At 42.6% G+C, this 27,686-nt stretch overlaps 1 protein-coding gene across 2 annotated transcripts in view; it reads right to left on the bottom strand.

The window, feature by feature from the left end:
• The window catches only part of LOC310949399 (guanine nucleotide-binding protein G(o) subunit alpha), a 141,649-nt gene extending 129,914 nt beyond the window's left edge, over positions 1-11,735 (bottom strand). For both annotated transcript variants that reach the window (XR_014593276.1, XM_083916851.1), the window contains exons 1-2: positions 11,066-11,735; positions 10,269-10,311 (exon numbers count right to left, since the gene is read on the bottom strand). Coding sequence is in view for 1 of the 2 variants with exons in the window: in XM_083916851.1 (XP_083772977.1) it covers positions 10,269-10,311; positions 11,066-11,183 (161 nt within the window). In the remaining variant the exon portion in view is untranslated. The remainder of the gene's footprint in view (positions 1-10,268; positions 10,312-11,065) is intronic.
• Positions 11,736-27,686: the final 15,951 nt, after the last annotated feature.

Here is a 27,686-nt window from a genome sequence, read left to right as displayed (position 1 = left end):
CCTGAATGAGAAAATGCGCAACACAGAATTGAAGGAGGCCTGGAAGAATGGTGAAACCATGCCTGACGATAAACCAGGTGCCATCCAGGTCCCGCCCAAGAGGTCCAGAGAAAAACAGGCCCACACCAGGATGCCAGCTCTTGCCCGCCTCCCATCCATCTCCAAAAAGTTCAAGCAGGAGCCTCACATAAAATCAGTTCCCACCCAGGCATCCATCATCCCCAAAAATGTCACGTTGAAGGTTGAAGAGAAGTCAGACCTAGCCATAACCAAATCGACAGGCCACTTGGGTTATACCGTTCTCCCACCCATCATCACCAAGTCTCTTCAGGTGAAGACAAGAGTATTCATGACGGAAACAGACTGTGACCAACGCTCGAGAAGGGAGGTCAAGCCTAACAGGAAGGGCACCGGGAGAGTGCAGACCTCCACCAAGTAGCTGAACTTGGCACTGCAAAAAAAAAAAACAACAGCAAAATAAAAAAATAAAAAAATAAAAAATATCTTTATGTTTCCCCCTTTCACTCACTCAGGAAAATTCAACCCCGGCCACAAAGGTGGTTGCAATGATAGAGTGGCACTGTCCGTATTTCTGCATGTTGACTCCACAGGAAATAAGCAGCTGAAGAAGTAATTTTATAAAGCTAAAATTATGTGCAGCTACGAAAAAAAGTCTGAAAAGTCATAGGTTGGAAAAGAAGTACAGAGAGGCGTTGCTATGGAGATGATAATCTGCCTCGCCTCGTCTCCTTGGTCTGAACGGACAGGTTTCAGAGCGGTGCAGAGCTGCATCCTGCTCTGTCTTACACTCAGGGGTGAAAGTAAGCTGGTACTGGCCGGTACGGTGTGACACTAAAAGATTTAAATATACTGTCTCTGAAAAAGAAAGCACTTTCAGCATGACAACACAACTGCTAACATCAAATTAACGGAAGCAACACGTTTTTCCCCAGTAAAGATTGCATATTACTCATTTTGAACCGTCTCAGAATTGTGTCTGAACCTTCTGTGCAGAGTTTCACTCGACAGATAGTGCGCGTACTGATTAACCATTAACCATCCTGCGCCAACGTGAGCAGCTGGGATCCAAAGTGTTTTAGGAGATAGACGTTTGCTGCACACTAGCAGTGTGAATGCTTGATAAGAAGAATATAATATATAAGTAAGTGTATTTTTTGGTGAGCTATGCGCACTATTGATCAGTATTACAGGCAAGAAATAAAAACTACTGTCACCCCTGCTCACAATGATCATGGCCCAATTCTAACCAGAACTGATTCGTCCACTTTGTCCCCAACAGACTGGGCTAAAATCACAACTTTACATTGATAAGCATTACAAGCTGCAAAACATGTCAGTCAGCTCGTTTGGGTCAACGCTGTCAACCTGCCAGCTTCACTAAATATGTTTTTAAAATGTTTCACCAATATTTTATGCTTCACAGACCTCATAATTACTTTTTAATAAGAAAAGATATAATGTAAAGATTGACTGAACAAAGCGTGGAAGTATCATAAACACATGAGTCACAGATCTTATTTTCTGACATAATCCCTTTTGGATTATGCGAACCTGCGTGATGCTAAACTTCAGGGTTTTGACGTCAGCCCTGGCACACTTACTGCTCACAAATGATAAGGTTGGAAATAATAAAAAATAATGTAAACAGTGAGTGATATTTTGTAGGGAACTGTTTTGGTTCTTGGGCTGTGGTATGACAGAGTGGTATGAATGAGAAAAGTCAGGTGGAAGTGGTTTTGAGCACATAACCTAAGATCAGTATTCAGAGGCTGGGCACTTCATGCACGTGTTACTTGACGAGCGTGCATGTTTCGGCTCTCATGCACACGCATGTGGAGTAAAATTTCCGCTCTCCTGCCGCCACAGACCAAGTTTTGGTCAGAAAAAACCCGGCATTAGCATCCTGGACTGTTATTGAAGTGCAAATCAGCATTGTTTTGTGAGCAACAGAGGCCATCTCTATTGCTGCTATTCAGCGCCTGTAAACTGCATTTATCCTATCATGTCTTATGTTTATAGTTTGTAAAGTTTTATATGGCTTGTAAACTGTTAATGATTGAAAAAGAAAGTACCTGGAGATGAAATGAGGTATAAAAAGGTGTCATGCTACGGCTCCTCTGCCTAACAGGTGGCCTGTCCAGGTCTGGAGCCTAGATCTCTCTGCAGCCAGAGGGGTCGAATGTGTACTTTCTGAACATATCCAGAGCAAACGTCACTGATTATAATGAGGACTATCATACATTTAAGCAGAGGGCAAAATTAGAGGTGGTTGATATTTCATCAATAATGTCTAATAATAGAGTTCTACCACATGAACCATATTTACTCAATCGAGAGTTTTATATGGAATGATATTCTAAAGAACAAGAAACTATTTTTATATTTTCCAAGATAGGCTTACAGTTTTTTTTGATTGCTTTGACCTGGTTGAAGAAACTGGTAACCTCTCAGTCTTCATCATCACTCTTTCAGCAGAGCAAAAGCCACCTCTTGCAAATGAGTTAACCCATTGCCATTGTTTTGACACACTTCCCGCACCCTTTTGCAAATCAGTTAACGCAGGTGTCATTCAAGCAGTCCAAACTCCACTGCTTTAGCTGTGGTAACCAAACAGAACATATATGTTCCAATCTCTTAGACACATTTTGACCAGTATGCAATCACTGAAGCACCTGTTTGACACTGCTTCACACAACTTTTCAATTTGCAATCAGGCTGCAGGCTTCCTCCATAGGAAGGCTTCCTCAGTGCATGGAGATGGAAGGTTTACAATCATCGCCCCTATGACCAGATGCCCTTGATCGATGCAATGACCGCTGCTGCCCAAGATATAGATGCAGAGGCTGGATCAGGCATGCAAGAAGACTTTTTCCATAGGTGCATCGCAAGAGAAAATATTGAGTGGGATGTAGATGAGGCCATGTGGCCCATTCGTCAAGAGAGAATTGACTAGAAGAGATTTTTTTCTTTATTGTCCAGAATTTTTATTTTCATTTTCCTTATGTCTTACACAGTGATGGATTTTACTATATTTTTTATTTCATTCTATATATGTGGTTTCTGTTGGAATATTTCATTTCTTAGCCACAATCTCAAAAAAAAAAAAGGATGAATACTGCATTCAATAAAATTTGAAAAATCATTGTATATGATTCTGGATCTATTTTTTGCAAGAAAGCAAATTGGCACTGATATGTGAGCTGCTGACCAGTAATGCAGCACTGATTCACATTGAGAGCTGAATTTTGTATTTTGATGCCCCTTGTCTAATGACTGACTGGAAGCGCTTATGCACTTGTGTGCAAGTTGTGTTGTTTGAGGGCAAAATTTGCTTTTGGTCCATATTTTAAATGTTTTGGCGGAGTTAGAGCCTTTTGCAGGCAAAATAAGTCATTTTGACCGTTGGTGCCACTGTTTAGGCCTTTGCGTTAACAGTTTTGAAGAATGTGTATTTTGAGTCGACTACTGCATCAAAGCAATCAAAAAGAAACCGTAATATACTGACACTATCTAATGAGAGCACTTCATCTTTAGATTCTCCCATAACTAGGGATCGACCGATATGGATTTTTTTGGGGCCATGCTGATACCAATTTTCTTCTTCATCAGCCTTAGCCGATGACCAATACGGGCCGCCGATTTTCTTGAGCTGATGTTTGGAGCCGACACTACTTTTTCTCCCACAATTTACATATTAAAAATTAAACAATTATGATAACAAATGTTACGAGTCTCAATTTTTACAAAAAGGAACATTTATTGAACTATTGAAAGGCGTCTCCAGCAATAGGGAGCTGCCTGTGGACGCCTGTCTGTGAATAATGCTGGCAAAAAACTATAGGTGAACGCAGCAGCCAGCATCGGCCGATACCGATACACCTAGTGGTCGATCACTACCCATAACATTAAATAGAGTATATGCTGCATTGAAAGATATGAACCAAGGTCAATGACCAGGCTGGTATCCCTGCTGAGGTGTATCTTCATTTTTGGCATGCTTACAAATAACAGCCATACAAAAATGGTCATTTCGCATAGATGTTAACACTGCAGTTATCTCTGTTTTGCATAAGAAAGGTAAAAACCCCAAGCTATGTTCAAATTGGTGCCATGTATCCCTCTATAATAGTGAGCGTAAATTGCATACAAAGGTTTTGGCCCGCAGTCTTCAGACAATACTGTGATTGCTGGTCCACCCAGATCCACTGGGTTTTGCACAGATTTTCTTCAGACACCAATAAGCTAACATTAGCTTTGCGTACAGAAACTCTGCCTTTTTTTTTGGTGGTACACCAGCTCCAGGCTTCCTGTGATGACAACTTTCAATCAAGGCACAAGGAGGTCCATGTGAGTGTGTAATGCTGTTGAAAGTGAGCAGTCATAGGAGGACCAGCGCCTTTCATGGTTTCCACCCCCAAGTTATCTTAGTTAGCTCAGTTCTATCCACGCAGATGCAAACCTTTGCCTCTTCCTGTTTTGTTTCTTGCTTGCGGCTGCCTGCACAGCTGGCACTTAATATCTGCATATGTGAAATAATATAATTTACTTGTAAGCATTTTTTATTGTGCTCATGTCTTTTGACATAAATCTGACGCCATACACTGGTGCCATACAGACCTCTGTATTTCCTGCTCATATTAAAGCATTATTACATGAAATGATTTTTCTCACACACTCACACACACAGTGAGCCCTGCTGGAGAGGTCAATTTGCCAGCTGGACAGCAAGAGAACCTTTGCACATGTTAAGCACACACAGGCTCCGTAAACAGATGGTGTCACACACACACACAATCACACGCACATCTGTGCACGAGATAGAGATATGTTATTCCCACATGACCAAGTCCCCTGGTTTACTGGCCCAAATATTACACAAAGATCGGTGATCTTCACCTGTGCTCACATCAAAGCTGCCACGAGTTATTGTCACTCAGCATCATCTGAAACAATAACCTATGTTTCACACATGCTCTCTGGGAAACTATGTCAGCCAAAGCACGTTTCAAAAGTAATTTCCCTAAAAAACTTGTAGAATACACTCAAAATAAGCGGTCTTTAAGGTGTGAACCATTGCAGTATCTCTCTATTGTATTGTAGAGTGGCAATAGATTTCAGATTCCCACTGACTGAGATCACGTGCATAGCTGCAACGCATTCTGCAACTTAATAAACCCAACATAAAATCTACATCTAATCCACTCATCTGTGTCTCTCTGAAGAAAACACACACACACACACACACACACACACACACACACACACACACACACACACACACACACACACACACACACACACACACACACACACACACACACACACACACACACACACACACACACACACACACACACACACACACACACACACACACACACACACACACACACACACACACACACACACACACACACACACACACACACACACACAATTGGTCACTTGAGCACGCCCCAGATGTTCAAAGCACTGTGAAAGAAAACGCAGTAAGGGCTTTCCACTCCTCTGATGCGGTTCCGGAAATAGCAGAGCGTCTCTGAACAGGAACATAAAGGCTTCCCTAGCAGGGCGCTGTCCACCACTTGAAGAGCAGCTTTCTTCTCTATAGTATCAGATTCACTTTGTGTAGAAATACCAACACTAGAACGTATTGTGAAAATTACACATTTTGGATTTTATATTGCAGCGCTCAAGTAATTATTCCAGTTTGGAAGAAATCTGGAAGACATAAAGGTGGCCCTCCAGCAGTAGGAGGGTAACCATTCTTTAAATTCAGGATTCAGTCCAGACCTCCATTTGTGATCTACTGTTCAGTTCATGACTTGTTTTTCATTTGTTTGTTTCGTATTTTGGGGCGGAAGGGTGGAGAAAAAGTCAGGAACACTGAGGAATACTGAGGTAGATTAACTTCAAATAAATCAACTACAGACAGACAGATAGGCAGGTCCTTATGATATCCTACGTAAAGTTTCGCCCAACAATTCATACGTTAACTTACAGAACATGACATTCGATTTAACACCATGAAACGGTGACTGGCAATGTTTCGCAGCGGTTACGTTAAGGCACTAAACAACTTGGTCACTTAGGTTTGGCTTAGTACTTTCAGGACACAAAAGCAGGACCCAGGTGAGCTCTCCACCCTGAACCTCCTCTCTACGTGAATTTTGGAAGCTCTTATACTATGTCAGTTGATTTCCCTTCTTCGCTCAAACCACAAATGACACACAAATTATAGTGCATTACCTATGAGGACGGCCTGGATGGATAGATGTACGGACAGATGGGCGGACGTACCAAAAAAGTGAATCACATTGAGTTGAGTCGAACGGAGCAGTACCCTGCAGTAGAAATGCTCCTACTGTGTCTTTGGTATGTAACAATGAGTAAAAAGCAGCAATAAACTCAAGGCTACTATATTATTTAAATTAGCATAATAGCCTTAAGACTATATAAAGTAACAACGCCACAGTGAATATTCATTTACATCATCACTCCAAGTCCCATGAATGTGTGATTTCCCACAGTCAAATGAAACCAATGAATTCGGTTGCTGTGAAGGTATTGGATTTCTATATTCAATGAACCCACTGGGAGCACTGGTCAGTCAGTGTGCAGTACGTGATGTTGGAATGACCACTAACAGCTGAGAAAACGGCTCATCTGGATCCACTGACCTCATGTGATAGGTCACTATACGACAACCAAAGCCTATTATCGGCTGAAATGTACTCGGCTGTCTGTAAAATGACGCAGCAGCGGAGATTGAAGAGAAACCATATGTCACAACTGGATTACAGATCATATGATGGAGGGGGGGGGGGGGGTAATCCTGAAGGTATATTATAGGATTAGTGCAGTGACAGTAAATACAACAACAGTCCCTATAGGAGTATTGTAAGGACATTATAATGTTACTATAGCAGAGAAAAGAGATGCCACTTAACTCACTGCTAAGTACCACAGGTACACATTCAGTCCCTACAGGGTAAAACATTAGTACTGTGGTGGTGTTTAATCAGAGCTATATGGGACTGACCCCTGGTTACTAAGTAGGTCTTAACACAGCCAACATGGTGTTTATATAAAGCTGTTGTAGACTCCAGTATCCAGTGGAAACTGGCATGTCACATTATTATTGTCTCAATTGATTCTTTTCTCAGTTAAGGGTTTATAAATGTTAATCAAAACTGCCAGTAAAATTTTCCTAAAGCCCAAGCTGTCATTTTAACATGTCTTGATTTGTGCGACCAACAATCCCAAACCCAAAGATTCAGTGGCCAATGATGAAAATCGGAGAAACGCTGAAAATCCTCACATTTGAGAAGCTGGAAACAATCTTTTTTTTGGCATTTTTGCTAGAGAAAAAAATACTTAGACGATTATATCAACTCTCTGAATAGTAGATTAACTTTCTGCAAATCAACTAATCACTTATTGGATAAAGTGTTTCAGCTTTTAGGTGTAATAGGTAGCAGATGTAGGATATGGTCTTTAAATCTCACTGTTCAATTTCTGAAGAGAGCAGCAGCCACTCAATTAGGACAACAACGTAATCTACGCAAACTAAGCACTCTGCACTGTTTTACTATTTAATCAAAAGAAACACATACAGTATATAACCTTTTAGCAGCATGAACGTGGACAACAAATGCCAGAGTGTGTTCGAGGTTGCCTCTGCACCTGAGATCACAGAATCAGATGTGGACGAGGAGGAAATCAAAGTAGATCAGAGGCCGTCTCATCCTTAGGGATTTATTTCCTACAACTTCATGATATCGCTGAAAGATTGCCACTGTCCATAAGCCCTTTACTAAAACAAATAGGATGTGAGAACAACTGACAGTTGAGTTGAATTAATGGTGAGATGATTCCTTTGCTCCAGGAATACTATTTATTTCTAATTAGGTCTGGCGACAATTACCCACCTAAAATCTGAACCCTTTGAAGAGGCCCTTTGTATTTGTATTTGTATATCTCGGTTCAACTACATTAGGTTTACATGCTTTGATCTTTAAAAAGCACATTACATTTCTCATATTGTTCATTGCTGCAGCACCCATGCAGCACCTCCGTGTGGCAGCTCTGTCTGAGCCCCCCACCCTGAAAAGCCCAGTGTGCTCTGATTGGTCGGCTGGTCTGCTCTGCTGTGATTGGTCAACTGCTTATGCTGCGTACCGGGAAATGTTACGCCCCTTACCATATACAGAATAAGTTACCTAAGCAGCTGAAAAACACTATATGGAAGCTAGCCATGTTAGCTGCACAACGTGCTAACGTTAGCTTTAACAGGTTAACTTCCAAAATAAACAGCATAAAAGTGGACGAACTCACAGCTCACAGTTTGAGCCTGTGTGTTGCATGACCAATAGGGACGTCAGGATTCTTCTACGGAGACAAATCCAGGAAAATCTCTAATAGTGGCCGAGACCCCAGAGTTCAGAGCTGAGCACAGCAAACCCAAACTGTCTGCAGGGCTCACGTCTGAATAAAGTACTTCATTATTTGATGCTTTTGTATTATTAAACGTGACTATAAAACATGCAGAGGTCAGAAAAGACGGAAAAGCATGGTAGCACCTCTTTAAGTAAAGTGAGCTTATGCAGCAAAAGCAACCATTTCAGCAAATGCTACTGCTATTAGGCTATTATTGGACTACAGTGAAGACAAGTGTATAGACAGAACAAAGTTAGCATGAAACATATTTTAGAACAGTCCATATAAAATGATACAGCTGAGTGATGATTCAGTATGATCATTTATTGTCTTTCAATACAATCCTATGGCGATTAAAACCTATACATAGCTATCGTGATACACCATTACATCATCTAAATTGATAATAAGCACACACTAACTCCATTTTCAGAAAATCTTATGTGAAATATATTTATATTTTGCTCTAGAATTCTTGATAAAATGAGAAAATGCTAGTGTTTTCAATCGTTGACCATGTGCTCCGTGTTTCCCCTACCATTATATTAGGGGGGCGCTGCGTCCCCCCAACAGCCTCCCCCGCCCCCCTTGAACTTCAAGTAAATTTTATTTAATTGTTTTTTGTGAATAGCGTCAGATCCCAACAGAAGTAATTTAAGGATCCCTTTCCTATAGAACGGCTCTTGTCCTTTTAGTAAACAAACTAAACAGCCTTATGTTATTTATCTTATTTATACGACAGCATGTCAATTCTGTCTTTACAATTCTCAGAAAACTCCTACTGCGTTGGAGATTCACTTGTTCAAAGATCATCGTCTCATCGTATCGTCAACCATTTATCAGGTCGCGGGGGCAGCAGCTCTAGCAGGGGACCCCAAACTAAGCTCTAACTGGGGGATCGTGAGGCGTTCCCAGCAAAGATGGTTTGTTAAATTGTTTGGGAGAGGCTCCACTCCTACCAGGAAAAAGGAAACTGAAACTTATCAGAGATCCTTTATTATTAAGTTTTAGAAGATTATTCACTCCTACAAAAAAAACAACTAAAACAGAATTAACCAAACTGAAATTCTTTCTTTATCTTGTTGATTTTTGATTTAACTTTGTTCTGTGTCTGTTAGAGAACCTTATTTGAACCTTTTGCACAATTATTTAAAAGACATTTTCTGATGCCGAGTGTAGCTCATTGTGTGAAACACTGATTTAAACTGAGTTTGCATTGTGGCTCTGATTATTGCTGTATAATTGTGATCTTTCTGTCTGCTGATTTGTAACACCTTTTAACACTGATTCATTTATCCATGTGGGGATTGACCTTTAATACAAACCCAACTATTAAATTGTCTGATTAAACACTGACTGGCACGCTAACAAAAGAACATTCAGGCGATCCGCTACAGTGAGTTGGAAACACATGAAAACCACCCCCAACTCTGTAAACCTGAGGTAAACTCTGCATACGGTTATTTAATGTAGACTATTCATTTGTTGAATTACCTGAGAACATGCTACATCGTGATATCGTTATCCAGATATGAAATGACCTACACCAGGATAGAAGATGATACAGCCACCAGATAGCAGAGTAAAGCATTGCACCTACATTATTGGTACAGTAGATCTTTTCACCCACATTGTGTGTGTGTGTGTGTGTGTGAGAGAGAGAGAGAAAGAGAGAGAGAAAGAAAGAGAGAGAGAGAGAGCGAGAGAGAGCGAGAGAGAGAGAGAGAGTGACATAGGAGAAAAGAGGGAGTGAGAGAGACAGACATTCACTCCATAGGGTTATTAGACCGTGCTTATTAGAAACTTACTTCATCTGTTTGACGATGGTGCTTTTCCCTGACTCTCCAGCCCCTGAGGTATAGGAGAAAAGAAGACAATGTAAACAGTGTGAATGTGTGAGTGTGTGTGTGTATGTTTGTGAAAGAGCAAGATGGAGACAGAGTGGAAGAGAGGAGGGCTGGGAGGGAGAGAGAGACTCAGCCTCTTAAACCTAAGTGAGGAGGACAGCAGCAGTAGACAAGGTGGAGATAAAAAGATGGAGAAAGTGGCTGAAACCTTCCTTCCCCGACATCCATCTTTATTAACTCCCACCCTCCAACTTTCAATGCACTCAGCTGTCTGGATTAAATACTTGCAGCTCGACTTTCCCCTCAAAGAATCAATGAATCAATCTCCCACCCCAAACCAATGAAGCAGCACTGCCTGTGCCTGGCCCTCCGTTGCTGCATACTGCCATTTTATCTGTCATCCATCTGCAGCTATCAACTCTGATGGAGGTCCCAGCTTTCACCTCCACCCTGACTGGTATTGCGGGACATTTGACCCACCTGGCATATCTTTAATGGATGGAAAAAAGACATCACAGCCTGACAGGTTGCTTCAAAATGATGTCATGGGAAAGCAGGGTGTGTTGAGAAGGTAAAACCAAACCAATCAATGCCTCTCTCGGTCCATACATTGGATTTTTGTGATAAACGTCACGTTCGGATTTTATTACATCAGTATCATTACGGAGGGTCATCTTTTACCACACGCCCACCCCCTCACACCGCACCTTTCCCCCAGCCCCACGGGGCCCCCACGGCGGGCGACCCGAGCGTCTTACCGAGCAGCAGCAGTTTCACATCTTTGGCCGCGGTGACACCGTCCTCCTTCAGGTTTTTCTCGATGGCTTTGCTCCGATCGAGAGCCGCCCTCTCCTCTGCGCTCAGAGTACATCCCATGGTTAGAGAACACAGCTTGATGGCCTTACAGATACCGGGATCCACGGAAGAAAAGAGAAAAAAAGCAATACAAAGGTAAATTCAACGGAACTTGTGCGTGCAAAACAAAGCCGGTCGCCAATCCTGGTTGTATCTTTCTTGGTTAATTTCCTCCTTCTGTCCCTCTATGATCCCTCGTTCTCTTCCTCTCTCTCTCGCGCTCCTGTCGGGGGCACGGCACCGTTAAAGCATTTAAATCAAGGCTCCGCTCGGTTCGATCCACAGAGCGGACACAAGTCGATGCAGCCACCGCACTTGGTTGTTTCTCAAAGCGTGGTGTCGGCGGTGCTCCGTCCGTCCGTCCTTCCCCCGGCTCGCTGCTGTTTTGGTTGTCGGTAAATCACGGTAACGGTTCTCTTCCTCTCCGCTCGTCGACAGTGGGCTCGGCTATGTGTTACTCGGCGGCGGTGAGCAGCGCTCGCATCATTTGATTCCAGCACGGCGGGCGTTCTCGCGGCGGCTCACGGCTGCACCTTCCTCCGGTTTGGCTCCTCCGAGACGGGCGGCGGGGACTCGCTCTGGAACTCTACTGCCTCCCGGTAACTCCGGTAAGGGTCGCGGTGGTTCAGTAAGTTCTTTCGTTCAATTGCAGGTTGCTGACGTCAGAACAGTAGAAAAAACATAAGTGGGGCGTGTGTGTGTGTGAGAGAGAGAGAGAGAGAGAGAGCGAGAGAGAGAGAGAGAGAGCGAGAGAGAGCGAGAGAGAGAGAGAGAGTGGCGCGGCCTGGTGGTTGTTCTCACCTTCACAGGCGTACAGTATATACTTTTCTCCAGTCCAAATGAGCAAAACCGAAAAGTTGCGCTTTGAATCATCTGGGTGACACTCACACTTTTTTGAGAACTTCAAGAAAGATGATAGAGCAAACAGTTTGTTGTCATTTTTACATTGCGGCTTGATTTATTGACAACCTCAACTCATGAACCCAGAATCTTGATTAAAATCTATATTTAAATTTTTTTTAAATAATAATACGCCCATGGGCGTCTTGAGGGGTGCAGAATGAAAGTATTGCCTTTCCATAAAAAAAAAATAAAAAAAATTTAGTCTGAATTAATATATATTTTTTAAATTGACGAGTTTGACAATGACTTCCTGTCCTGTTCTGTTTCCATGGTAGCAGCCAACAGCATTGGGCGTTGCTGGTTGCCAGGGTTGTCTGTTGTTGGGTGCAGCTACTGTAGGCTGGCACTGGGTGAAATGGAGTTTGCCAATCCCGCAGCTGCATATTTGTCCCAGCAGCTGAGTGAGCGGAGACGGGCAAAAACCAGAGTCAATATAGGCCAAGCATTCACTCCATGGACTGAGCGAAAGGAGAGAAACGCCATTAAAACACACGCCCACATGGCTACGCATCTCCTTGATCGCTAACATCACTTTCATCTTTACTTAGCTGGAACGGCTAACGCTAACAGCTAACGCTAACTGTCAGTCAAACTCCTCTAATACTTGTTTTTTATGGTGTGATTTGTGATGTGAGATGGGTTCAAAACAGGCCCACACAGAATCCGGCCTCCTGTAGATTACTAGACCGGGTCTGTCTCCAGACCTGGCAACCTGACTGTTTTTAATTATTTTTTATTGTGGCGACTACGATCTTGAGACACTAGATGGCGCTGTTCTGCTAATTCTCCATATTCAACCTTTAAACACTGTTGCAACAAAACTTTAAAAAGGGTTCACAAAATATTTGATCCAATCAAGAGCCACAAAAACAAGTTTATAGGCAGGGGTACAGGCCAGCACTTTTTTTCTCGAGTCCCAATGAGAAAAACCGAAAAGTAGCACTTTGAATCATCTGGGTGACATTCACACAATTTTTTGAGAACTTCAAGAAAGATGATGAAACAAATAGTGTGTTGTCATTTTTACATCGGGCTTGATTTATTCATGACCTCAACCCATGAACTAACATGAAAGAAAACACTCCACCCTAACATCTCCGGTAGCTGTCAAATATCGGTAAAGACAGGATGATAGTGGAGAAAGACTGTGTGACAGCGGCACTATCCACACTGGCAGCGATTATTTGAATGTGCGACATGAAAGGGTTGAACATTCAGAGCAGCTCAGGAGAGTCCCGTGTGTCTTGTTTTTGCTGCTGAGTGCAGTGAAGAGGTTGACTCCGGAGACTTGGTCCACGAGACAAAATAAAAGCGTCTCCTGTCATTTCTGAACAGTCAGAAAGCCTAAGCAGAAAAAGCTCAAACTGAGCTACTGTACGATATTAATTGACTTTCCTTTTAGAGAAATGCTCTGAATGAATTTGACTTCCCCCTGGTAAACAGTTAATACTAGTGTGTGTCTCAAGCTTTTATTGTGAAAGGTAAGAACAGAAGAATTTAAGCTATCTGCATTGCTTTTGTTGAGGTTGAAAGTAAGCGCGCACCCACACTTGGCCCGGATGATTCATGCCATGACTCCCTCTTCCCCGTGGCCCAGGCCCTCTTGCACTCACATTACTTGAAATGATCCGGGCCTTGGCTCGATTGCTTTGTTTTGAATATTTTCATCTGACCAAATCTGCAGTAAACACTCCACCTCCGCATCACACCAACGTGAACCTTTCTTCGCCATTGTTTTAAATGTAGGCGCATGGTCCGTCCTTCTTTTTTCTACGTCCCAACAGGCGCACATAAAATGATGTCAGAACCGCCGTAGGCCTCATGCTCGTACACGTGCGCACACTTGTGCTCGTACATGTGTAAACGTGTTTTACAAAAGCCCACCTCTCCCAAACGGGCCATGGACAGCAACCTCCTAGGCGCGATACGGTTGCACTCACACTGGTCAAACAAAACTAGACTTTAGCTGTGAAGCGTGCTGGGGCACGGTACGGATGGATGGTGTGAGTGCGCCCTGAGTTTCATCTGAGTTTTTTTGTTGTTCAACTGTTTTTGAATATCATACACCTCTGCATTAGACCACAAGAACCCTTTAGGCAGCATCTTTTTAAATGCCTGGTGTCTGGAAAAGTATATAAATCACTCAGGACCTCCATCAGTGCTGGTGTTGTGCGCATGCTCCAACTTGTGCAATCATGCTTTTCCAATGGTATGCCCACGCGATCGAAAACATTTTTTTTTCATCCTTTAATTCTTAAAAAAGTTTTCCATTCACACAGCCTCAGCTCAAGAAATATCTGCGTCCACACGAAACCGTCAAAACACTGTAGTACACATGCCAGGCCTGGAGTGGTGCTGTTACTCTGCCACAGAAATACACCAACGAGGAGAAGAAGAGACACTTTACACAAACACAGGCGACTTTCTCGCTAAATCTGCCGACTTTCCAAATCAACGTTACGACTTTTTTATTCAAATCGACCAGAGAGAAATCTGTCAACTGTTTCTGGTGTTAGTGGAGACTTTTGTGGTGTTTTGGACTCAGTTACCATCACACTTTTCAGAGCTTATTAGCAACTTTATTTACAAAAAAGACTAGCGACATACTTTCAGGGAAAGGTAGAGTGGATTGTCCTCCATCTGAGAACTCGGCGGTCCGAACCCAGCTCCCCTGGTCCACATGTCGAAGTGTCGTTGGGCAAGACACTGAACCCCGAAATGGCTCCATGTGCTGTGCATGGGTGTGTGAATGTAGTGTGAATGGTTAGATTAGATTAGATGGTATGTACATTCAGTGCCATCAGTGTGAATGTCTGTGTGAATGGGTGAATGTGACAAGTAGTGTGAAAGCACCTTTAGTAGTCAGAAGACTAGAAAGGCGCTATAGAAGTACAAGTCCATTTACCATTCACCATTTACTCACACATGCTTCATGCTTGGGCACAGCAAAAACCTTAAAGCAAAATGAAAAAAGAAATTACTTCCAGTATAAGGCACTTGTACGTAAACAAAATAAGATGTTTCTGAGATTTTGTGTTTACACCATTTGTCATCTATTAGGACCCAAAGATTATTCACCAGGAACACAAGCTTGACCACAGTCTCTGGCTTCAGCAGAGACCAGTAGCATGTAACTATGTTGCCATCCATGCTAAATGCCCTTTCAGAAGGAGCACTTGTGGTCGGGATACAGAGATATTTCCGGGCCAGTTTTGCCACCCTTGGAAAAATGAGCTTAGTTCAGCCAAGGTTATTTTGGCTGTACCAATGAGTCTAATCATTAAAAAAAATGTAATAAATGCTGAAAGTATTATCGTCATTTAGATCCTATAACTATATAATTGAAGAAAATGCAACAACCCTCTGCAACATGTCAGCCCTCAATTGTGTGTAAGAGTGCTCCTAAATGTGTGTACCGTAATTTCCGGACTATAAGGCGCACCTGACTATAAGCCGCACCAGCTAAATTTAGGGGAAAATACAGATTGCTCCATATATAAGCCGCAGGCGTTTTGATGTGTAATTACCGTAGTATATAGGGGTTCCTGCTACCACGGAGGGGATTGTCGGGACAGAGATGACTGTTTGGGAACGCAAAGTGTCCCATTTATTAACAATAAATCTTTCAATCATTCAATCAAACTTTCACATCTTTGACATGGCAAACAGCATTCGTGCAGAGTACAAATAATACAACAGTGCAAAGTAATACAAAGTGCACGCCAGTAACACGGCAGTAAAAATCTGGATCTGGATCACACGGGGCTCTACACTGGTACCCCTTTTCGACCAAGACATTTTGAGGGCAGGTTCAGAGGTGTCCAATCTTGAACCGGTTCTTCCTCTTTCCGCAGCCAAAGAACCGGCTCTCGGACAGGAAAACTGGTTCCAGAGCGGCATCAACTCTTTGCTGGTCATATACCGGCACCAAAAAGTCTTGCATGCTTTAAACGATTATAGAATTTGTGTATTTTATTGTTGTTGTTTTTGTCAAAATCAACAACTTTTCTAAAGAGACATGTCTTCTTTGGTATGCTTTATCAACAGAGAAACATGGTTTAAATTAAAAATGTTTATTCACAGTTATGCACAATAATTATGCACAGTTCCTTTCGGAAATCAAAGGATTATTAACAACTCAGAAAACACACATAAACATGTCCTTGTCTGGAGTAAAGACAGCTTTCTTTTGATTCTGACGTTGCCTGTAAAGAAAACGGTGGGTCATTAATTTTAACTGCATTGCGATCAATTGCAGGTAATCTGGGCTAGGTAAGGTTAGCTAACATTAACTAATGTTAGTTTCCAACAAAGGCTAACATTAACATCTTACATTCAGTGTGAATGAGAATCAAAAGGTGTTAGATAATTACCTTTCTTCTCAAATGAAATCTCCATCCATTGTATTTGAGACAAGTGTGTCGTAGTCCACCATTATTGTTGTTGTTGTTGTGTTTGAGGTAGGTGTTTGCATTTCTGGGGGAAACCTCAGAAATATACAATGACGTAATGATGTGGCTCTCTGGGCTCTCTAGCCTGTGGAAAACCTAACAGGTTCTGACACAGTTCCCAAGTTGAACCAACAGTAAACCAGCACCAGCACCAGCACTAGAACTAGAACTAGGTCTGGGTTGGTTGATGATTTGGGAGGGACAACTGAGTGAGATTCAACTCGTCTTTGTTAGGGAGGGGAGAGGGAGACACACCTGGTGGAGATGTGTGAGACGAGTGCACTTTTCTGGTTCATTGTTTTGGTTTTCTGGCCCACTCAGACTGTTGGGTTGAGTGTCAGGGCTCTCATCTGCCCCCACATATGAAACCAGAGGCAGCAGTTTCCTGCAACCACACTCACACGATCTGAAAATACGCTGATCTGCCCGGAGGACCTGCATGAAAAGGAGCTCTAGCACAAGTTCAGTCAGGAAGACTTTTACATGCTATTGCTTTTCCCTTGATATCTATTTCTGATACAGCCTACCTTTGTCTCCTCTCTTGCCTGCCCATTCACTATTTTCTCCTTATTGTTTATGGCTGTCAATCATTAGCTGTTCACATCAGCTGATCTCATCTTTCCGAAAGCACAACATCATATCTACATGGTTAGCCTATCTTGATGATGTCTCTATTTAAAGGCTTAGTCAGCTTACTTTTGGCAAAAACCTCCATAATAACCTTGCGGATAATGTAAATAAGGTGATGTGAGAGAAGATCAGACCTCTGTGTCTCACCTAGGCTCTGTTTTCAGCTTGCAAAGAACCTACCCTGTGACGGAAGACTTTGACCAGATGCACGTTCACGTCTCTTCGGTGGAAACCCAGTCTGCAGCAATGGTGGGTGACCGGATGTGAAAGATTGGGATTCCACAGTTGGAAACACCCGCAATCAGTGCAAAACAATCTAAGAAGAGGAAGATGAATTTGTCAAAAAGAGAGTCTGAAAACAATATCGGCGTGTTTCAAAGATGGAGAGAAGTTGGGGATAACATTAGTTTGAACTTGGACCCGGAGCTCGCTGTTCTTCTCTTGGACAGGTAAACTGCTAAGTGATTTTTTCTCTAACAACTCCAGTGGCTGTGATTGGGGTTAGGTTGTGTGGGCTGAGTTACCATGGAAACAGCCTGGTCACGGGGGCATTGTCGGAGGTTGCTAATATGTTAGCCACCTGCTAACCGTAGCCAAAGGCATACGGCTGCTGCTAATACAAGATCAGGTTCATGTTGCTACGTTAAAATCCTGAATCATACTATTCCACCTCAAACGTCTTCACACCTACAAGTTTGAGAGTGACAGTTCCCTTTTATCATTTTAACACCGCAATCATGATCTGGGCGATCTAAATGAGTGACGCGTAGGCAGACTGATAAAGGTGAACATCTGAGTAAAGTTAGTTATCCATTTCAGTCACCATCTAATGCACTCATTCAGCACTGTTCAGTATTGCCTCTATAACTGAAGAACTCCTGATGTCAGAGCTGTCAGCGTATGTTACTTTAGCCTTTGTAGTCGTCTGTCTTTTATATTATTTTACACTAAATATAAATACTATTTACTATCGCTCATGTGTTCAAAGAATGATTTTCTTACCTGTGACTCGGACATTATGGACATTATAGACGTAGAAAAAAGGAACCTTTGGCAAGTTGGCGACTGCCTCGGGCAGGGACTGACGGGTGCATGTATGAAGCATGTGCATCAGATGCCCGTGCTTGTCTGGTGGGAGATGGGGCAGAGATAAGGAGATGAGACCCATGTCGACTCAACAATCACCTTTTTTCTAGGTTCCTGCCTACTGAGCCTTGAAATATGATGCTCTGCCTGCCTCTAGTATGCCCACGCTGCCACTACATGCACCATCTACTTCCCCATCACCCCATCACTGCCAGTCTTCTTTCAGTCATCACAAGCTTCATGTTCTCTTTAGCCTCACCAGCCACCACCATCACCACCACTAGTGTCTGGACTCCATGGGGGAATTTATCTGGATTCCATGCAGAACAGTCTCATTTTGATTACTAATCTCCCTGCAGAGTTTTTCTGTTGCTACTAATAATCTCATATAATCTGCATTAAATAATAGATATTCTTATATATATGTATTTATGTTTTGCTCCTTTCACTTGTCTCTCCTGATATGGCAGTGAGCCAAAGTGAGCAACTGGTGCAGGAAGTCGAGCATCAAGCATTTGCTAACTACTACAGTAGCCACATCCTGATGTGTTTCAAAAGAAGTCGATTTCAAAAACAAAGATAGAACTGCAGGGGAGGGGGAAAAAAATCACAACGTTCAAAATGTCGGTTTAAAACCTCTATGGATCCTGTGCCATTTGGGTCCACCCCAGCACAGAGGAGGAAAAGCACATTAGGCTACTTGTAAAATTCATTACAACGTGCGAATGAAAGAGAGGTGTAAGTGTTATGATCTAATCTCTGGTCACTTTATGCAACGTTCTGGATTATTTACAGTATCTACACTGCCAGTTCTTCAACTGCATGAGTATACAGAAATATACCGTACAATAGCATCCTTTTCTCTTTCTCTCTGCACAACTGAGTGATGAAGTTAGGCCTACATTAGCACTATTGTGTGTTTTCCATCTAGACTACTACTGTTACTGCTACTATAACGATTACTACGCCTTATTTGTCCTGATGATGAAAAGTCTGGAGATCAAAGTAATCACAATGGATCCTCTGGGAGCCCTTAATGTGTGTACCAAATTTCATAACACTTCTGTTCAGTCTCTACATAAATGATCTGCCATCTGTCTGCTCTGATCAGAGGCGGCCCTACCATTAATGTCACAACTTCAGCCAGGCCTTGGTTTTTTATCCGTCTGTTTCCTGTTTTGCCAAAACTAACTCTCATGTTATTTCAGACTCTGCCACTCCCCTCTGCTCTGCACTACCTGCTAATTGTATTCACCTGGTCTGTCCCATCCCCCACACCCACCTGCTCCTCATCAGCTAGTCAGCCCCTTTAGAGTATATTTATGGTCCATTTCCTTCAGTTCTCTGCCAGATTGTCCTTTGCCATGCAAGACTCTCCAGCGGTTTTCTGCCTGACTTCCCAGTACCGACCTTGCCTGGCCCGGCTTCGTCTGCCTCCTGGTAATTTCCTCAGCCTTCTGTCCCTGACTGAGATTTCAGTCTGTTCTCTCCTGGTTCCTGTTTTCCTGTTTCTAACTGCTCGCCTGGTTATATTGTTCTACTGCCTGCTCCTCATTGATTGTCTGCCTGTGCTGTCGTCTCCCTGGTACCGAACCCCTGTCTGCCTTGACCACCAAGCCCCCTGCTACTACCTTGTTGTACTGTTTGCCTGTCTGCCTGAGCTTCAGTAAACTGTTGAACTTTTTCCATTTGTTTTGTGTCTTTTGTGCTGAAATTGGCTGCTTAGGCCCCCAACAAGTAGGGAGCCCCCAACCAGTTGCCCCCGCCCCAACCAGCAGCGGACCATGTCAATCGGCCAGTAGCGCACTGCACTTCCCTTATCTGTGCCCACCAGCCGGAGGTGGATTTTGAAATCCACCTGCCATGGTGGTTTTTTACAAGCAAAATTTTTTGTTGCCTAAAATAAAGGTGAACTACTCAGAAAATGCATAAGAATGGTTCTTGAACTTGTACAGAATTGACATTAAAGTGATGTTGAGTTATTAACCAACTTAATCTCATTAATGACTAGAGTGGTTTACAACTGTGTCTGAGCTGGTGTGGCAGCATTTAGAATAGAAAATAACAGAAATAAAAACAGCCAATCATCTCACTGACTAAACATTACATTTATAACAAATGACTTATAAGTTTATGTTGCTTTTCAAGATAAGACATATTTGGGCTATTTTGACTGAATAACATTTAGATAAACAATAACCATCATAATAATGAACAGAAACCAAACTACATTCCACTGTAATGTGGAGGTCAGACACTGATTAAAAACCCTTTCACAGAGCACAGACTGAGGCTCTGAGTCCTTAAAGAGGAGGAGCAGACCCTCCCCTCTGCTTCCTCCACTCTCCATACATACAGCAATCACCTCTGTTGTGGCGTTGCACAGTTGCAAACCTTGCCATCCCTTTCCACTTTGTATTAAAACATCTTTTTTTTTTTGAATTGTCCTCCATCCTCTTTTTGTTCTGTTGCAGCCAGCGGCCTTCACGTCAACAATACGGCACCACATTTTTTATTTTTTATTTTGAAAGTCCAAGAAAAAGCAACAATAGGCTTACTGATTGGTCAACAACACACAACACTTTCTCAGTGTTGTGTAGTCTTATCGGCTACAAGCCAACGTGGCAGGTAGATTGACAGTTTCACTTGCCAATCACAAAAGTAACTGAATTTGTGTGTGGGCGGGGGACAATTTCATGCCCTGCTAGGAATAGACCCACTCCTTAATGTCTGTGCAGAATTTGTGCTCATTATTCCTTTGCAGATATTTTTGAATGTTTATTGCTCCAATAGAAGAGCAGGGAGGAGAAGGTGGAGCAGAAGACGGTCATACTGGGGCTGCACAGGTGAGGAGATATAATATATCTGTAGCATAAAAGTGACTTAATTCTCACAGCTATTTCACAACTACTATTCACAATTCTATTTTAAAAAATCAGCTTTGCACATTTCTTTTTATCTGTATTACTGCAACAGACAGAGCCGTGAGAGAGCAGCACACAGGTGAGGACAGAGCAGCAGCATCACTGAGCATCAGCAGCCTCTGATTTAATAATACAAATAAATTGTATGTATAGCGCTTTTCTGGAAAGTGGCTCATTTAGTTGAATAGGGAAATACTGACATGTTATGTTTAAAGATGAAGCTTATATTTACCAAAAAGGTTTAGCTATTTTTTATTTATTTGTAGGTATTTTTTGGCTGCTGTTTTTGTGTTTTTAAAGGCAGCAGGTTTAGGTCATGTCATTTCACATTTTCTTGATTTAATATGATCATTTGACAGAACACAGGTTCAATGATATTTAACTTGTTTTCATGCCATTAAATAATGGCAAGAATGGATAAAAGGGGCCCCTGGCTATGTTCGCCTCCGGCCTCCAAATTGCTAAGTCAGCCACTGGCTGACCATTTAGAAAAAATGCCTTTAGCTTCAGCATTCTGATACAGCATCTCAGGAATGGAATTCAGTACCAGGTGACATCAGAAACCTTAGTTCTTACCATTTCTTTTCAGGACAGCTTAAAATGTGGCTCACTGAGAAACAGTTATGTGGACATGACTGCAAATGCCCCTGCTAACTGCTTGGTTACAGTTGTGTCCTACCTGCCTGTTATGTGCTCATGTCCTGTATCTTAAAATCAATGTGTTGGTGCTGCGTGTCTGTGCTTTATGCTGCTTATATGTAGGTGTGTTTGTCCTGTTTTAATCTGCTGCATGATGGTTTAATGTATGCTGGGTGTTTATTGTATTATCTATTTGGCAAATTTGCCAATTTGTTCTTCTATGTTGTTTTTTTTAACATTTGCTTATACATGCATTTTATCTCTGTAATTTCAGGCATCACTACTTAAATGTGGCATCTAGGTAGTGATGCAATAAAAATTAATGAGATAGGGGATTGTTGGTGGTTGACAGCAATTCTGAAGAGATGGGTTTTGATGAGTGCTGGTCTATGCTGGTCAGTCACAGATGTGTGTGGGTAGTGAGTTCCAGAGGGAGGGAACAGCAATAGAAAAGACTCTGTGGCCCCAGGTATGGTGCTTGGTCCTGACAGGTGGGGAGATGAGGTCAGTGCCGGAGGAGAGAAGTTTACGGGGGGGGGGGGGGGAGCGATGGTGGAGCAGGTCGGTGAGATAGGAAGGGGCCTGGCTGTGGAGGGCTTAGTGGGTGAGGAGGAGGACTTTGAACTGGATGCGTTGGAACAGGGAGCCAGTGGAGATTTTGCAGTACAGGGGTGATGTGGTCACGGGAGCGTGTGTGGGTGAAGAGGCGGGCACCAGAGTTTAGGATGTACTGAAGTTTAAGGATTTTGGCAGATGAACTGTAGAGGATGCTATTGCAGTAGTCTATTCCGGATGTGATGAATGCATGAATCATACATGCCTCACAGTGATGCCAGAGGCAAAATGATCAAATTCTTAAGAAATTATCCACAAGGGACCTTGAATACTTCAAGTTAATTTCATAGCAATCTCTCTTTTACATTTTTCAGTATTTTCATCTAAACCACGGATGTTGAGATCTGGGCCAGAGTGTTGACCAACGACACATGCCATCCATCTGTGGAGACATTCCCTCTCTAGATGTAAATAAGCTGTCATCTTAGTGACGCTGCTGACAGAAGTTGGTCTGCTGGTGGAGCTCATTAGTGCGTGTGTGTGTGTGTGACCGGAAGTAGAGAGGTGAATGTGTGTCAATAAAGTTTACAAAAGAGGAAAAAAAAGTCAACACACACAGTGACCATGAACATGACAAGATGGAGGCTCTGAAAGAACAGGCTCACCTGCAGTTACATCTCACTGCCAAAGAGGCCGCTAGAAATCTCAAATCTTATGGATTGACTTTAAATCAAAATAGTTCCTCTAGCCTCCTATATGAAGTGTAATGTAAGCTAATAAGGCAGTAAAATCAATGTTATGTGGTCAACAATAAAGCTGTAAAGTAAATGTAGTACCAGAGCACAGGGACGTGCGTTGTGTGACCAACTCTTATTTCCCTGAACAAGAACAATTAGCAGGAGGAGGGAGAGTTCCAGTGCTACAGAATTTCCGATCCTCTACAGCCACAGCAGTTTGGGGTGGTGATATGACATCAGTTGGTAACTGAAACATACAAATAAACTTTCCATAGAAAAGACAAACTTCAAAAGCTGTTCACAAGCATGGCCAGCATCAGTAGTGCACAAACAAGCAGTCGACTCAGCAAACAAAAGGATAGCATTAGCTGAAACCATTCAATGTTACACATGGCTGGAGCAGCTGATACGAATTACCTTCAGTTTTCTCCAGTTCCCTCAGTGAAGGATGGGATATTTGTGCCTGGCTATCACCCTAGTGGGACCAGAATCCAAATAATCAAAATTAGGCTGCAGTCGTTAACGCTGCCAGAATAAATGCAGCAGAAATGTTTGCATACCTGAGACCACCCAACGAAGTGCGCTCAGCGGGAGGCAAAGGGCTGACTTCAGCAACCGGTAAACTTTTTATCACTTCCTGATTAACTGCAGGTCATGTGACTAGGCGTGAGCAGAAATTAACTGGATTCCCACATAAATGTTCTTAACTTTAGCTGACATTAATATTTAACGTGTATTTCTCTCCGTTTAACGGCGTTAGCCAGCAGATGGTGGCAGGACTGGCAAGCAAAAACTTTGAAAATGTGTATTCAAGAATCTAAAAGGTTACCTCTTACAAAGCTAACATTAGTAGCAACTCATCTTAACACACAGACGTTGTATTCCGCAATTATTTTTGTTTGTTTTGCTTGAAGTTATTAAAGGAGCAAAAAGCGAAATCGTTTCATTGCTTGGTTTGCTGATGAGCACTGCCTGTAGACCAAAGTGTGCCATTAGCCACACCTCCCGCTGCCTCTGCTCTCCACCCCACCTCCAACACACCCACTCGACTTGTCTGCAAGCGAATATCTACACCAAGCAAAACCTCCCCATTTTCTGAAACATGTCGAGTAACCGAGTAAGTAATGTTATCACGTTATAATGCCGAAAAAAGCTTCCTTTTATCAAGTTTATGCTGGTTTGTATGTAAATTTATCTTTGTGCCACTAATTTAGTGTGTAAGCATTCTGTATGTGTTCGCCACTAATAGCGTTAACAGACGTTGTAGTAACGTAACTTACTGACAATATGACGGCAGTGAATAGCTTTCCTGCAAATACAATATACTTGTCAATTAGCCGCTAATAGCTGAAAAGTAATTTTGAGGATATGGTAATAGTAGCTAAAACTGTCTAAATAAAAAAAAAAAATAAGGCAACAGCTGTAGCAGCGGTGTGCATTTCTATTTATGTAAGTCTGTAACTCACGTTTTATAGGGAGGGAGGGGGCCGAGGACTCCCGGAGAGGGGAGGAGGCAGTGGTTCACCTGGACGCACATGAACGTGTGGCAGGACCGGCTTGAAAACATGAGGCTGGAGATCAACACAGAGAGCTGGTGTGCAACGTCATTCTATACTCCAATTGAAATTGCACCTCTCGTTCGTCATATAGCAATTTTTTAATTCCCTCAGTCTAGAAATAATGCATTTCTGCTTATTGCCACTTTAAAGCCAAACAATATGAAAAACAGTAATGAAACTGCAGCAGCAGACCGGGGCAAAGTTAGTTTTAAGTTGGAATTTGGACGAATAGGCAGAGTTCAGAATGAATATCTATAAAATGATGCATGGTGGGAGAGAATGACTTACTGCTCCTGATGTTAATGCTCTAAAAAGAATGTTAAAAAGTCTCATCTCGAGTCCAGATCAAGTCTCAAGTCACATTTGTGTGCGACTTAAGTGAAACTCGAGTCCCCATCTCCTCAGCAGCAGGGCGGCAGAGCCTCTTGGATCGCTGACTCACGGTGTGGCAGGTGCAACTCCTGGAGCCCAACAGGTGGATGGACGGACACACATTAGTGACCTGCAACTGAGTTATAGTTTGTGTGTCCTGGACCTGGCATCAGTCAGACTCAGGGTACGTCCACACCATCGAAAACTCCATCGTTCTTAAAAAGTGTCCGTCCGTCCGTCCAGGCCTGAATGTGGCGCTGTAACTGCCACAGAAATACACCAACAAGGAGAAGAAGAGACGGGGAAACGCTGTGGAGAATACAAACACCGGAGAGTTACTTCCCAAATCCCCCTCGAATTTAACCCCCCCCCCCCCCCCCCCCCCCAGTTCCTGAAGAAAACATGAATTGTCCCCTCCAATAAAAATACCTTAATTTATTCAAAATTGAACAAATGTCTTTTCAGACTTCACATTCTTCACATTGTAGATTCCCAACTAAAAAGAAATGGTAGAAATAGATTTATGAAACATTATTTCTTCTGACTCCACATCCATCTCTCCTCTGCTCCACTACAACACAAATGGACGGGGAGACGCTGATGACCAGCAGGCTTTAAAAAAAAGGGCTTCATATTTTCATATTCATCTATATCAATGACTCATGCATAAAGTAGTCCCATACACTGGGAGTAGGAAGATGGTGAGAAGAACTGAAAGTGAGTAGCCATTACATGCCCCAGACCCTTAAAATCTGGGTTCTCCGGTTTCCTCCCACAGTCCAAAGACATGCTCGTGTTAGGTTCATTGATGACTCTAAATTGCCCATAGGTGTGAATGGTTGTCTGTCTCTGTTTGTCTCTATAGAGACATGTGTCCTGTGATAGACTGTCGTCCTGTCCAGGGTGGACCCCGCCTCACGCCCAATGTCAGCTGGGATTGGCTCCAGCACCCCCACGACCCCGACAGGGACAAGCGGTTGAAGATGATATATAAACAATTAAGTGTTAGGTTAATTGATGACTCTAAATTGCCCGTAGGTGTGAATGTGAGTGTGAATGGTTGTCCGTCTCTGTTCGTCTCTATGTGCCCTGTGATAGATTGGCATCCTGTCCAGGGTGTACCCCGCCTCACAAACGATGTCAGCTAGGATCGGCCCCAGCCACCCCTGAGACCCTGTTAGGGACAAGCGGTTTAAGTTAATGGATAATGATGGAGAACCAGTTAAGTATAAGCAGTGATACTCTGTTGGTTGTGTAGGATAATATAACAGAAAGGAAAGCACAGTAAATGATTGCATGTGCAGTACTTTTTGAATGATATGGTGAGCCTCTTCGAAGTTGTGATTTATGGTCGTGTGGTATAGGTTGCATATGGGCAAAAAAATCCAAAACACTTTTGTTTCCCCCCAAATCCTGTGATCAGATTTGCACCCCTGCTTGTGCCACTTACGAGTATTGCAACATATGTGTCTCCAGTCCATAGGCATTTCTATGTGCGTCTCTCTTAAGCGCATTCTTAGGCAATAATATATTCAATTCAATTCAATTTTATTTATAGTGCCAAACCATAACAAAAGTTATCTCAGGACACTTTACAAACTAGGTAAAGACCACACTCTATGACTTATTTATGATAAAAATAGACCCAACAATTCCCCCGTAGAGTACGGTGGCAACGAAAAACCTTCCCTATAACAGGCAGGAACGTCAGACAGACCCAGCTCTATGGAGGATGGCCATCTGTCTTGACCGGTTGGGGAGGAAGAAAAGGAGAGAGAAAGAGAGAAAAGATGGAAAGATGGACAGAGAGAGACAAAGACAGACACAAAGACAGAGACAGACACACTTCCAGTAACTACAATAATATCTATAGTAATGTGAATATGACTTATATGTTATGGCAGTTAATACAACAGAATAGTAGAAACGAGCACAGCTAAGGTTATAGATTATAATAGTAGCAGGAAGCGTCATGCAGGACCACGGCAGCAGGCACCACCACGATCAGCAGAGACCTGCGAGACGACAAAGCACAAACAACTCCATTGAAGAAGTTGAGTTAGTAAAATGCATTGATGAGACATGAATGATACAGACAGAGAGGAGAGAAGCTCAGAGTATCTCGAAACGTATTATCCCCCGGCAGACTAGGCCTATAGCATCATAATTAAGCAGAACAAAATCAGCTTAAAAATAACAACATTGCTAAGGGCTCGTAAACCCTAGCTGTAAGCTTTATCAAAAAGGTAAGTTTTAAGTTTACTCTTAAATATGGGGACAGTGTCTGTATTTCGAATAACACTTGGGAGTTGGTTCCACAGGAGAGGAGCTTGGTAGCTGAAGGCTCTGCCTCTCATTCTACAGACTCTAGGATCGACGAGTAGCCCTGCATTCTCAGAGCGCAGCCTGATAATAAGGAGTTGCAGTAGTCCAGCCTAGAAGTAACAAATGCATGGACTAGTTTTTCTGCATCTTTCTGAGAAACAATGTTCCTAATTTTCGCAATATTACGCAGGTGAAAATATGCATTCCTTGTCGTAAGCTTTATGTGAGACTCGAAGGACATATCCTGATCAAAAATAACACCCAGATTCCTGTGGTGCTGGAGGGCAACACAACATCATCGAGAGTAACAATGTCTTTATGACTTCAGTTTAACATCAGGAAA

This window comes from Echiichthys vipera, assembly GCF_963691815.1.
Source record: "Echiichthys vipera genome assembly, chromosome: 7".
Taxonomy (NCBI): Eukaryota; Metazoa; Chordata; class Actinopteri; order Perciformes; family Trachinidae; genus Echiichthys; species Echiichthys vipera.
The sequence above is the reverse complement of the archived record's forward strand: the minus strand, read 5'-3'. Positions and strand labels throughout refer to the sequence as shown.